This window comes from Oncorhynchus mykiss, chromosome 23, assembly GCF_057628025.1.
Source record: "Oncorhynchus mykiss isolate SJ-2025 chromosome 23, ASM5762802v1, whole genome shotgun sequence".
NCBI lineage: Eukaryota > Metazoa > Chordata > Actinopteri > Salmoniformes > Salmonidae > Oncorhynchus > Oncorhynchus mykiss.
Window position 1 is genome coordinate 22,188,311 of NC_143044.1, and position 14,655 is coordinate 22,202,965.

Genomic DNA, 14,655 nt, shown 5'->3' on the forward strand with positions numbered 1-14,655 from the left:
GAAGTCACAAAAATAGCTACTTGTCACCACAGCTGGCAGGACATTTAGGGACAGTGATAGAACAGTCAACTGGACATTGACATTTTGTGTAGCAGGCAGCTAAAGAGTGCAGCCCCAGGATAGAGGTGCACAGAGGGAGCTGACACAACTGTGGCCAGACACTGATGGAAGGGGCAGACGCACACTGAGGGGGAAGCTAATTGGAAAAAACACTGATGTTTTGGGTCTGCAGGAGAAAAACAATGGCAACCCTTTTAAATGACAGCAAAATGCTTTTAATGCACAGAAAGCATGTTTCATGTGGTCACATATTGTATTCGGCATCACTAATCGGCATTAAAAAACATGTAGATTGGCATCACTAATCACTATTGAAAGATATGTAGGCTTGCCACCTAAATTTGAGCCTCTAAAACATACCCAGAAAACAACCTCTCTTCATGACGCATTATATTTCTTGTCCCTTCTCATTTCACAGGAATATTCTGTGCACAACTGATTATTTCAACCAGGAAATGGAGCCTATGAAACTAATTTCACAGTCAGACTGGGGAGAAACTGTACTACCCAGACATTTTAATTGAACAAGTTACATATCCTGAGTGGTGCAGTGGTCTAAGGCACTGTATCTCAGTGCAAGAGGTGTCACTACAGTACCTTGTTCAAATCCAGGCTGTATCACATCTGGCTGTGATTGGGAGTCCCATCATTGGGAGTCCCGTGCACAATTGGCCCAGCATCGTCCAGGTCTGGCCGGGGTAGGCCATCATTCATTGTAAGTAAGAATTTGAACTTAACTGACTTGCCTAGTTAAATAACAATCACAATTATGAATTGAAATGCCCCTAATAGGTGGGTGCTACACTTTCGGTGGTGGATCTGTTCCAGCCGACCTACAGAGGACAGAAACGGAGGTGCCTGATAAAGAGCTCTGTGCCTGCCTATTGGACTGTTTCTCCCTCCCTGGCTGTACCATCGACCTCAAGCTACTCCGTCACTGAACTGAATCATCCAGCTGTAGAAGACCTTACTTTTCAGATAAACCTACACATTGAATGTAATTTTGTTATTGGAAAATACCGGTATTGTAAGCGTGAATCTTTAAATCACCATTAAGTGTGTTATTGGCTGTTTTCAGCTATATGTTGTCTTCTAAATTCCTTCATCTTTCCAGATTGTGAGCCAGGAGGTTTTTAGAGCTACACTATGGCACCATCTAATGGCTGAATGGCTTAGTTTCACTAGTTGTTACAGCTTTCGAAGCAAGTGGCAAACAAGCTATGACAGTGATGTCATTTTCCAGGAAGTAGCTTTGTAGTTTAACTTTTGGAATAGTCTTCAATGGACAAATACATAGCACAATGGTCTTCAGCACAATAACTTAAAAGTATCTGGCAGAAGTAAACTAATACACAAATATATTGTATACATATATTTTTAAACAGCTGTGTTTTCACAAATTAAGATATAATTGTCAAGCCCCTTGAAAAAAAAAAATCTGGGAACTGACCCTGGAAGTATGATGTAACTTTCATACCCTTATTGGCATTGTAACATGTGTTCTTCTTGATAAATTCTGAAAGAAAGTTGGTACGTATTACATGGTTTCTGGTAGTATGTGGCTTTGAAAAATAAAAGATCAGTTCTTAAATCCCAAGAGGCATTTATTTAAACAATATAAATATTTACATATCTCACATTTAAAATATGTACAAATATACGACAAGGACATTTCATCAAGTAAAATACAAGTCTAGGAAAAATTCCTCTGCATCCAGTGGGATGTTCTTTTTTGGGGCTTCCAGTACAATTGTCGCTTTCTGACGACATTGTCAGACAACTGGAATCACTTGATTGCCTCAGAATACAGTCTACTCTAATGCAGAGTATTCCAATATCCAAGATACCTTTGGTCTTCGGCGGAGGCGGTAGTGGGCTAAAAGGGCTATGAATAAAACAAATATTCCATAAAAATGGTTAGTTTTAAAAGGTGAGCGATTGGGTCTTATCCCAGGCTGCGTTCATCTCACAGGCGCCTGACGTTCCTCTTGCTGCGAGCGCTGCCAATGAGGATGGGGGTGGCTGTGGAGCTGCTAGGCCGCCATGTCAGCCGGGTGCAGCAGGTTGAGGAGCCGTGGAAGGGGCCCTGGCACTGGGTGCAGAAGTCAAAGGCACAACTAAAGCGGGTACAGGTGGCCCTCATTGCGTCTGCATTGTGCTTGGCTGGAGAGCCGCAGCGCTTACAGGGCTTCAGCGACTCGTGCTGCTTCAGCAAACTGGCAGCCTAGAGAACACAACCAAACAATGTATAAGGCTACAGAGTATAACTCACAATATGTATCATTGGTAACATGAACATAATGTCAATTACTTTTTTGGAACTGATTGGAAGGTGACCAACCCAATAAGTACACACACTGAGCACCATCATGTCCTCTGAACCTTCATATGCAAAGTGAATAGAGGAACCCTCACCTCTTGGTATTCTCTGAAGCGAGATTGGTGGGAGCAGTATGGCGCCTGCGTGCATGCTCTCTGGGAGAGCATCCTCTTGGTAGACTTCTGGATAGGGGTTGAAGCTACTCTCTGCATACAGGACATTACAACCCTGGACAGGGTGGTGTCTCTCGTCAAAAAACCCACATTCTCCAGTCCTACGGGGATTCTTGAGTCCTATAACAAAAAAGGACATTGCTATTTAGCATACAATACTCATGCAGTGGATTACCCTATGGTTAGGCAATTAAGATTGCAGTACTTCAAAGGGTCTCTAAATAAATGTAAATATCAAACATATCAGCAAAGTTGGGAGCATCTGCAAGCTTAAAAATCGAAACAGTCAATGTGAATTGAAAGCATTGACACCTGATATTAGAGGTCGACCAATTAATCGTAATGGCCAATTAATTAGGGCCGACTTCAAGTTTTCATAACAGTCGGTAATCGGCCTTTTTGGACACCGATTGTGGCCGATTACATTGCACTCCACAAGGAGACTGCGTGGCAGGCTGACTACCTGATGCAAGTGCAGCAAGGAGCCACGGTAAGGTGCTAGCTAGCATTAAACGCATCTTATAAAAAACAAACAATCTTAACATAATCACTAGTTAACTACACATGGTTGATGATAATACTAGTTTATCTAGCTTGTCCTGCGTTGCATATAACCGATGCGGTGCCTGTTAATTTATCATTGAATCACAGCATACTTTGCCAAACAGGTGATTTAACAAGCGCATTCGTGAAAAAAAGCACTGTCGTTGCACCAATGTGTACCTAACCATAAACACCAATGTCTTTCTTAAAATCAATACAATAAACGTGCGTATTTAGTTAAGATTGCCTGCTACCAAGAATTTATTTTAACTAGGGAAATTGTGTTACTTCTATTGCGTTCCGTGCAAGCAGTCAGGGTATATGCAGCAGTTTGGGCCGCCTGGCTCGTTGCGAACGGTGTGAAGACCAGTTCTTCCTAACAAAGACCGTAATTAATTTGCCAGAATTTTATATAATCATGACATAACATTGAAGGTTGTGCAATGTAACAGCAATATTTAGACTTAGGGATGCCACCCGTTAGATAAAATACAGAATGGTTCCGTATTTCACTGAAAGAATAAACGTTTTGTTAAGTCTATGATTTGATAGAGCAGTCTGACTGAGCGGTGGTAGGCAGCAGCAGGCTTGTAAGCATTCATTCAAACAGCAGCTCTTCGCTGTGATTCAAGCATTGCACCGTTTATGACTTCAAGCCTATCAACTCCTGAGAGTAGGCTGGCAATACTAAACATCCAATAGTCAAAGGTATATGAAATACAAATGGTATAGAGAGAAATAGTCCTATAATAACCAAAACTTCTTACCTGGGAACATTGAAGACTCATGTTAATAAAAGGAACCACCAGCTTTCGTATGTTCACATGTTCTGAGCAAAGAACTTAAACCGTAGCTTTTTTTTTTATGTGGCACACTTCACTTTTACTTTCTCCAACACTGTTTTTTTTTGCATTATTTAAACCAAATTGAACATGTTTCATTATTTATTTGAAACTAAATTGATTTTATTGATATATTATTTTAAGTTAAAATAAGTGTTCATTCAGTATTTTTGTAATTGTCATTATTACAAATATATATAAAAATCGACCAATTAATCGTTATCTGCTTTTTCTTTGGTCCTCCAATAATCTGTATCGGTGTTGAAAAATCATAATCGGTCAACCTCTACTTGATATACATGACATCCATTTAAAATGTTAGCACTTACCTGTAGTCTCTGTTCAGCCTGGTCACATTTACGGAGTGCAGACTTGTCTTGGCAGATTATTTTTCTCCAGCTCTTGCTCACTTTTCTACAGCTGTGAAGAAAACAAAAACCACCATGAATATATGATGAGTACAAAACCATTTTCACGTTGAAAAACCTCTATAAAATCATAAGAGCAGTAAAGGTCAAATGTTTACCTTATCAAGTCAACATCAAGAAGACACAGGATCCTGGTTAGGATGTGCTTCATGTCCCTCTCCAGCAGCGCTTTTAAAACATCCATAAACTCAAGGCCCATGTTCCCACCAATAACCCTTTCAAGTCCAGAGCCCTCTGCTAGCCAGCTAATGACAGTCCAGTCATAGCTCTGGGTCCTCTTGAAGCTATTGGTGAGTTCTTGGCATATGGCATGTTGAAACTTCAGTATTGGGAGTTGAGAGGCAGAGTGCTTAGCCTTGTGACAATCAGCAACTGGAGGACATGGGGAGAATATCTCCAGTCCTAGAGACTTCCTTTGTTCCTTAACATTATAAAAGTCCTCCATCTGGCTGTTCTGTAAAGACAGGTAACCGCTGTCCTCGAATGCTTCACAGCCTAGGTTCACCTCGTCAAGGATACGGTCATATTGGTTGTTCTCCTTATTGTGAACACCTTGCACATCATCGTTGAGGCAAATGTTGGCAGAGGTGACACCTGGAGAGAGTTGTTTGACTACTAATTGGATGCATCCCATGAGTGGTGAGGTTAAGAGGCCTGACTCCTTGTATGTGACATGTTTCTCCATGTCGCATGCAAACCGGAGTTCATTGTTGTTGGACTGACACTTCATTTTTCATTGACTTCACAAACTGTATCCCTGAGCCAGAAGAGAAGATACACTGCATTAGTCAGTTCCATCTCACAATCAAAACGCGCCAAACTGGCTAGCTACAGTACATACGTTTCAAACTAGTGTATTGCCCCACTCAGTTACTCGATTTAGCTAAATTCTAAAACATAACATTAACGTTAAACCAATATAACATACACTTAGTTATCAAGAAGTTGCTAACTAGCTGCAATATCTCCATAGTGCGCCTTCCTTTTCCCCCCAAATTTATTTTGTAGCATAGCTAGGTAGCCAACTAATTTGGCATTAAGGTCTTTGATATCACAATAGCCAACTAACTAATGTTAGTAATTTGCATAGTAATTTAGTACAAAATAAGCATTTAACGTACCATAACGTATTAAATCATTTTAATAGTTATAGTCGTTTCCACGTTAGCTATATTCATAGGATAGCCAATGGCATTGGTAATGCTAACTAGTCTAATTTTGAGCCGCGAACTTAAATAGATTTAAAACAAAAATCTGTAACTATAACGACGTCAAAAATATACATGTAGTTAGCCAACTATTGCAAATCGTACAACTGCCTAGTTGTACAACTGCCTTAAGTTACGTACACAGTTAACTAACGTTAACTACAGTGACATAGCTAGGCCAGGTATGGCTAGCTACCGCTAGTTAGTCAAGCAGCTAACTAACTATGTAGGCAAGCGAGTAGCGTTAGCTAGCTAACATTGTAACAAAACTAGGGTCATCATGGCTAGAAGGATCTGCTTTCTCAAATAAACGTTTTGCGTAACTAGCCTGAATCAAATGAAATGAGTAATAGCTATTAGCCTAGCAAACAATTTAACAACACAGTTGTTGATTGAGGTAAGAAAAATATTGCATACCTTTAAGGTAACTTCACCTATTTCTGGTCTGCCACCGACATTAGCAGCTAGACTGGGTTCGGAAACTTTCTTGATACTTGAATGAGGAAAATATGGAAAAAGCGCCAGTTCGCTGCACCTTTGAAATCCGTATCCAAAATGTCACAATCCAATGAGGGAAGTTACCTTTAAACCGGGGAACCAATGGGAGAACAGAAAAGCGCAAACGGACGTCTAACGTCAGAGCTTAAACAGCATAAGTCCCACTACATTTTTTCCGACCATTTCAAACATGTACCAGTTATCTTTCTTTGCAAATACAATAGAAATACACCGAGGTAGAGGTGATTCGTTAAAATATTGGTGCAATGTTTTTAATTTTTTGTTAGAAATACACTATTACACTATTACACTACATTGTAGAATAACAGTAGAATAACAGCGAAGACATCAAAACAATTAAATAACACATATGGAATCATGAATTAATCCAAAAAGTATACAGAAGATATCCCTATTAGACCAGTCCATCATTACTTTAAGACGTGAAGGTCAATCAATCTGGAATATTTCAGGAACTTTTAAAGTTTCTTCAAGTGCAGTCGCAAAAACCATCAAACGCTATGATGAAACTGGCTCTCATGAGGACCGCCACAGGAATGGAAGACCCAGAGATGCCTCTCATTCTGCAAATGAACCTCTTCACAACATTACTGAGATAAAACATGTTTTTTTATATATAAAGTACTCGTCAAAAGTTTGGACACACCTACTCATTCAAGGGCCCAGCAGAAAACCCAGAGTTACTTCTGCTGCAGAGGATAAGTTCATTAGAGTTACCAGCCTCAGAAATTGCAGCCCAAATAAATGCTTCACGGAGTTCAAGTAACAGAGAAGACTGTTTGAATCAGGCCTTTATGGTCAAATTACTGCAAAATAAAACACTACTAAGGGACACCAATAATAAGAAGAGACTTGCTTTGGGCAAAGAAACATGGGAGCATTCGCGCAAAACTGAAAGCGCGAACCACCGCGAGTCCCAGTTCAAAGGCTCAGACACAAGACGGGTCTACAGACAATCACGGATTATAAAGGGAAAACCATCCACGTCGCAGACACCAACGTCTTGCTTCCGGACAGGCTAAACACCTTCTTCACTCGCTTTGAGGATAATACAGTGCCATCAATGCAACCCCCTATCAAGGTCTGTGGGCTCCCCTTCTCCGTGGTCGATGTAAGTAAGACATTTAAGCGTGTTAACCCTCGCAAGGCTGCCGGCCCAGACGGTATCCCTAGCCGTGTCCTCAGAGCATGTGCAGACCAGCTGGCTGGTGTGTTCACAGATATATTCAATCTCTCCCTATCCCAGTCTGTTTTCCATACATTCTTCAAGATGGCCACCATTGTCCCTGTACCTAAGAAGGAAAATGTAACTGAACTAAATGACTATCATTAGCACTCACCTCCGTCATCATGAAGTGCTTTGAGAGACTAGTCAAGGATCATATCAGCTCCACCTTACCTGCCACCCTACACCCTCTTCAATTTGCTTACTGCCCCACTAGATCCAAAGACAATGCAATCGCCACCACACTGCACACTGCCCTGTCCCATCTGAACAAGAGGCATACAGTAAAAGAATGTTGCTAATTTTTTTTGTATTTTTTTGTTGTTGTTATTTTCACCCCTTTTTTCTCCCCAATTTTGTGGTATCCAATTGGTAGTAGTTACAATCTTGACTCATCACTGGAACTCCCGTACGGACTCGCGAGAGGCGAAGGTCGAGAGCCATGCGTCCTCCCATCCAACCAGGAAGCCATGCTCACCAATGTGTCGGAGGAAACACCGTGCACCTGGCGACCATTTCAGCGTGCACTGCGCCCCGGCCCGCCACAGGAGTTGCTAGAGCGCGGCCAAACCCTCCCTAACCCGGATGACTCTGGGCCAATTGTGCGCCGTCCCATGGGCCTCCCGGTTGCGGCCGGCTGCAACAGAGCCTGGACTCAAACCCAGAATCTCTAGTGGTACAGCTAGCACTGCGATGCAGTGCCTTAGACCACTACGCCACACGGGAGGCCCGAATGCTGTTCATTGACTATAGCTCAGCATTCAACACCATAGTACCCTCCAAGCTCATCATCAAGCTCGAGGCCCTGGGCCTGAACCCCTGGTGCAACTAGGTCCTGGATTTCCTGACGGGTCACCCCCATGTGAGGAAGGTAGGAAACAACACCTCCTCTTCGCTGATCCTCAACACTAGGGCTCCACAAGGGTGTGTGCTCAGCCCCCTCCTGAACTCCCTGTTCACCCATGACTGCGTGGACAAGCACGCCTCCAACTCAATCATCAAGTTTGCATACAACACAACAGTAGTAGGCTTGATTACCAACGATGAGACAGCCTACAGGGAGGAGGTGAGGGCTCTGGGAGTGTGGTCCCAGGAAAATAACTTCTCACTCAACGTCAACAAAACTAAGGAGATGATCGTGGACTTCAGGAAACAGCAGAGGGAGCACCCCCCTATCCACATCGATGGGACTGCAGTGGAGAAGGTGGAAAGCTTCAAGTTCCTTGGCGTACACATCACTGACAAACTGAGATGGTCCACCCACGCTGGCAGTGTGGTGAAGAAGGCACAACAGCGCCTCTTCAACCTCAGGAGGCTACATTTTTTAAAACTTAAAACCTAAAACCCTCACTAACATTTACAGATGCACAATTGAGAGCATCCTGTCAGGCTGTATCACCACCTGGTACGGCAACTGCACCGCCCACATCCGCAAAGCTCTCCAGAGGGTGGTGCGGTCTGCCCAACGCATTACCGGGGGCAATTTCCCACCCTCCTGGACACCCACAGCACCCGATGCCAAAGGAAGGCCAAAGTGATAATCAAGGTCATCAACCACCCGAGCCACTGCATGTTCCCCCCTCATTATTGAGAAGGCAATGTCAATACAGTTGCATCAAAGCGGGGACCGATATAATTAAAAACAGCTTCTATCTCAAGACCATCAGATTGCTAAACAGCCATCTCTAGCACATCAGGGGCAGCTGCCTATAGACATAGATTTGGAATCACTGGCCACTTTTAGAAATGGATCACTAGCCACTGTAATAATGTTGAGTATCTAGCATTGCTCATCTCATATGTAGTATAAACTGCACTCCACACTATTCTACAGTATCTTAGTCACTTTTAAATTGTGTTTACATATTGCATCACCCATTTCACATGTATATACTGTATTGTATTCTATCATACAACACTGACTGTTAAACAGCCATCTCCAGCAAATCAGAGGCTGCTGCCTATAGACATATAGTTGAAGTCAGAAGTTTACATACACTTAGGTTGGAGTCATTAAAACTCATTTTTTCAACCACTCCACAAATTTCTTGTTAACAAAATAGTTTTGGCAAGTCGGTTAGGACATCTACTTTGTGCATGACACAAGTAATTTTTCCAACAATTGTTTACAGATTATTTCACTTATTATTATTCACTGTATCCATTCCAGTGGGTCAGAATTTTACATATACTGAGCTGACTGTGACTTTAAACAGCTTGGAAAATTCCAGAAAATTATGGATCGGCCATACACGTTCTCTAAGTGCATTTTGACAGCTTGTGTAAAAGCCACACTAAACAATGGTTTGCATTAAAGGCTCAATTCAACATTGGAAAAATATTACTATCATTTGTTGATTTGTTTTGCATTTTATCATGCTAGCTAACGTTAACGCAGCACAACGACAGCTAATTGAAGCGGTATGATGTTCTGAAGCCTTTTGGATAGTTTGTAGATGCAGTTGTGTCGAATATAACATAAGGTGACCAGATTTCTGAAATTAAAACCGGGGACATTTCCAGTTCGGCAGTCAATATATCATTAAAATATACATTGTTATTATCTATGAAATAAAAAAGGGGGACAATTCCGGTTTCATGTATTTAGTCTAATAGGCACATTGTGATAGACAGAGAAAACAACTATACTACAGAAACACTACAGACAAGACAGAACTGTCCGATCTGAACAGCCATTCAGTGGTCCTGATAGTCTGGGTAGACTAAGAGCAGAAGAGAACATGAGCAAAACAGAAAAAACAGACAATAGTGTGAATGTGAAATACTTAACATAATAAAGAAATAAGAAGATGATGTGATTGGTAACTACATAATATGCTTGTACCAATCTAATCTATATATTTCTCAGAAGAATGTATCTTCTCCAGGATTGCTCTTTCTTTGGCCAGCTTCTCCATGAACTCCTAGCAAGGGAGGTTGAAGTTTGTCTTCACAATAAGCGTGGCCTTGATGGTAGGAACAGTGAACCCATTTCTTGCTGCTGTCCATATATCATTCATTTGGGAGAACACTCTCTCGACTGGTAAGCACATGACTTCCAGGTAAGCACATGACAACAGACACTAATCTAACCAGGTTAGTGTGTGGGATGTCGTTCTCTTTGAAGTGGGTAACCACCGTGCTCCATCTCTGACTAAGCGGTGTCTCCACCGTGCTCCATCTCTGACTAAGCGGTGTCTCAGATGTTTTCCATTCTTCAAGCGATCCCCCCCTTTAGGAACTCTTGCAGGCCAGTAACCTCGTCAAACAATGCATCCTCATTGATGGTCACATTGGGGCATTTTTCCTGCAGTGTGCCTGCTGCCTTCTGGATCTCTTCACGCTGAGATTGCCTTTTTAAAAGGAGACCATGTAAATATTTTAGATGATCTGTGTGCTTTCCCCATGCTTGCAAGTAGTTCACAGCCGTAGTGAAGAATGATTGGGATGTTTTGAGAAAGCTCTCTTTAGACATTGCTCCATTTCCCTCTAGCTCTCTCAGAAGTCCTCTGACCAAAACTGGAATGAAGTTGTCATCACATCTTGCAGTCAATTTTGCCTCAATGTTTCTCAGAATTGCAGCTGACTCCACAGCACAGCGGTCCTGTCATTCAAGCATCTTGATCATGTCACTGAATATGGTCAAGTTTCCATGGACAAAGGCCAGACAAAGTTTAGTCAGTGGATCTTCGAACATTGCTCACAGGACAACAGGGCATTTGTCTTCAGAAAGAAAAAAGGATTTCAATGGCACATACCTTTTCAGCACTCTTTCTAGAGCAGGGAGCATGGACAGCCAGCGAACATTGCTGTGTCCTAAAATGTTATGGTACTCCTGGCCAACAAACTCACAAAAGCTCTTCTGTCTTTCTACTCTGACGGTGAAAATGTCCAAATATCTTTGTGAGCAGGTACTCAACATCAAGGGGAATCATATCCAAAGCTGTTCTGGCCGTGTTATGAATGATGTGGGCAGGACAACCTAAGCCAAACACCTCCCGCTGCAGAGCATTTTTAACTTTGGTATGGACATTGACCCTCCCCAGCCTATTCAGTCCTCCAAAGTTGGTATTTGTGTTGTTGGCAGAGAATGCCACGACTTTGTTTTGCAGTTTACATTTTTGGATGACCACCAGGACCTCAGCTGCAATCTCCTTCAACAAAATCATGCAGTTTTGTTTCCACAGATGTGTTGCCACCATATATCTTACAATATCTGACTACTATTGGCAGCAGCCTTACATGTCCATGATTGGACGCATCAATTGACAGGGACACAAATTCAACCTGGTCTAGGTCCTGTGTTACCAAAATAGTTGCCCATGGTGCTAACACGTTACTCACTATGGCTTCACATTTTGTCCTAGCACATGTAAACTTTGGCTCATAAAGCTTTCATGTCAGTTGTGCTGTGCAGTCCATAGATCAGTAACTATGATTGTGTCGCATAGTGTGGTATGCAAAGACACCCTCCTGCACAGCTAAATCATATTCTTCTTGGGAAGGCTCTACCTTCTTGAAGAATGTGGTGACAGAGGGCATACCAACACAGCCAATCAGATAGGCTTTATGCTTTTTCGTCTGTTGATGTTCTGCCACTGCCGTTCTTCCCCCGCTGCCAATTGAAAAAGAGGAATTACAAAGGGTGCAGTTAACCATTCTATCGTCTTGACCTGAGCGTATAAATGGAAATTATCTCATCATGTTGTCATTAAAATGGCATTTCCATTTCTTGGAAAGAGCCATTGTACCTCCTCTGTCTGCTCTTCTTCACTCTCTTTGTGTCACTCTTCTAACTCTCTTAACTTTTTCTTCTCCTCCTCTTTTCTTCACTCGTCTTCCTGCTCTTTCTTCCTTTCCTTCTCTTTACCTTTCCACCTCACTCTTCCACACTATTCTCACTTCACTATTTTTACTCCCTTAATTTTTCCTTCTCCTTCTCCAATCTTTAATAATAAATAGTACATTATTAGATAAAATACTTTGGTTAACATATTCCCATTAGCTAGCATAACCTACTTAAAACCTTATAAAGCAGAGCATCTATCTATATAATAAATTGTGACATTATAACATCATTACCTAGTATCTCAAACGAGCGTAACTTTGTTTGTTTGTGGTGATGTCTGGTCACCCTACCATAACGACTATTTTCCATTCACATTTATGTCTGGATGTTCCCCTATCCGAGCTAGCTAGCTAGCCATCACCAAAGACAGAGCGTTGTTTTTATTATAATTTTTCATGCTCAAGGGCACTGACATGTTGCTTTTCGCACGCACATGCGTAGTTTGTTTATGTGTGACTCTGTGTTGTTGTTTTTGTCGCACTGCTTTGCTTTATCTTGGCCAGGTCGCAGTTGTAAATGAGAACTTGTTCTCAACTGGCCTACCTGGTTAACTAAAGGTAAAAAAAAAAAAAAAAAAGTAGCAGACTATTTTCATTCTCAAAATGTAGATTACCATAAGTAAACAAATACATGTAGCCAAAACAAACATTTATCAGTAGTATAGTATTGCATTGTGTTAAAACGTAATCTGTATAAAACTTCACCAAAATATCAAAACATTAATGTGTCGCTCCACAGGACTGTCTTACTGACCACTTTGACTGTTGTGTTTACTATTTATGTGTCAAACTCGTTCCATGGAGGGCCGAGTGTCTGCGGGTTTTCACTCCATTGTACCTAATTAATGAATTAAGGTCACTGATTAGTTAGGTACTCCCCTCACCTGGTTGTATAGGTCTTAATTGGACACAAATTGAAAGGTGAAATCAACAACCAGCACACTTGGCCCTCCATGGAAACCCTTGGTTTATAGAAAGAAACCCGAGACCAATCCCCTGTTTGACCAGAAGATGGGAGGAAACATCCATCTAACTTTGCAGTTAATTGAATATGCCTACTTACAGATTGAGTAATGTGTTACTAGTAACAGTTTCATACAGCATACAGTGCCTTCGGAAAGTATTCAGATCCCTTGACTTTTTACACATTTTGGTTACTTTACAGCCTTATTCTAAAATGGATTAAATAAAAAAATATTCTCAGCAATCTAGACACAATACCCCATAATACCAAATGACAGACAATACCCCATAATGACAAATGACAGACTCAAATCGAGCTCCAGTGCATCCTGTTTCCATTGATCATCCTTGAGATAATTCTACAACTTGATTGTGCTTCTTCACCTGCATTGCTTGCTGTTTGGGGTTTTAGGCTGGGTTTCTGTACAGCACTTTGAGATATCAGCTGATGTACGAAGGGCTATATAAAATAAATTTGATTGATTGATTGATTGGAGTCTACCTGTGGTAAATTGAACTGATTGGACATGATTTGGAAAGGCACACACCTGTCTGTCTATATAATGTTCCACAATTGACATTTCATGTCATAGCAAACACCAAGCCATGAGGTCAAAGGAATTGTCTGTAGAGCGCTGAGACCGGCTTTGTGTCGAAAAACAGATCTAGGGAAGGGTACCAAAAAATGTCTGCAGCATTGAAGGTCCCGAAAAAAACACATTGGCCTCCATCATTCTTAAATGGAAGAAGTTTGGAACCACCAAGGCTCTTCCCAGAGCTAGCCGCCTGGCCAAACTGAGCAACCAGGAGATAAGGGCCTTGGTCAGGGAGGTGACCAAGAACCCGATAGTCACTCTGACAGAGCTCTAGATTTTCTCTGTGGAGATGGGAGAAACATCCAGATGGACAACCATATCTGCAGCACTTCACCAATCAGGTATTTATGGTAGTGCCCAGATGGAAGCCACTGCTCAGTAAAAGGCACATGACAGCCCGCTTGGAGTTTGCCAAAAGGCACCAAAAGACTCTCAGACTATGAGTAACAAGATTCTCTGGTCTGATGAAACCAAGATTGAGCTCTTTGGTTTTGGCTTTGGTTTAAAATCATATTTCACTGTCTGCCCCCCAGGTTGCTAAAATTCTTCATACAAGACTAGGGTATTCCAGTGGATTAAATAACTTCTGGCTGCAGGGCTTCCATCACACATGTTTCAGAAAAAAAAGTTAATCTCCTGCAAAGTTAAATTATGTGCTAATTATTCAAGAGAATTGTAAGGAATGTCTTTATATGGGTCAGGCCAGGGACTGTAATGTCACCATAGATTACCAGGATTTGGGGTCTTTCAGAGGGGAGTTTGGCGCCCACACAACCAGAGCCAAAAACCATCTGGCCATTTGGGCGGTCATGTCACACCCATGTTGTGGTATTTTTAGCCAGAGGTGAGAGAGGGAGACAGAGGAAGTAGACAGCTGCAAAACTTATCTGGAAACAGAAGTACTGTTTCAAAAAAGTATTTAATTGAAAC

General features: G+C 41.7%; 1 protein-coding gene across 1 annotated transcript; it reads right to left on the reverse strand.

Moving 5' to 3' along the window:
* Nucleotides 1-1,646: 1,646 nt before the first annotated feature.
* On the reverse strand, nucleotides 1,647-6,268 carry LOC110502585 (F-box only protein 5). The gene is made up of 5 exons (XM_021580729.3): nucleotides 5,992-6,268; nucleotides 4,465-5,123; nucleotides 4,268-4,358; nucleotides 2,476-2,673; nucleotides 1,647-2,284 (listed from the first exon to the last, which is right to left on the reverse strand). Exons 2-5 carry the CDS (start codon nucleotides 5,094-5,096, stop codon nucleotides 2,027-2,029), a joined length of 1,179 nt encoding a protein of 392 aa, XP_021436404.3. The 5' UTR covers nucleotides 5,097-5,123; nucleotides 5,992-6,268; the 3' UTR covers nucleotides 1,647-2,026.
* Nucleotides 6,269-14,655: the final 8,387 nt, after the last annotated feature.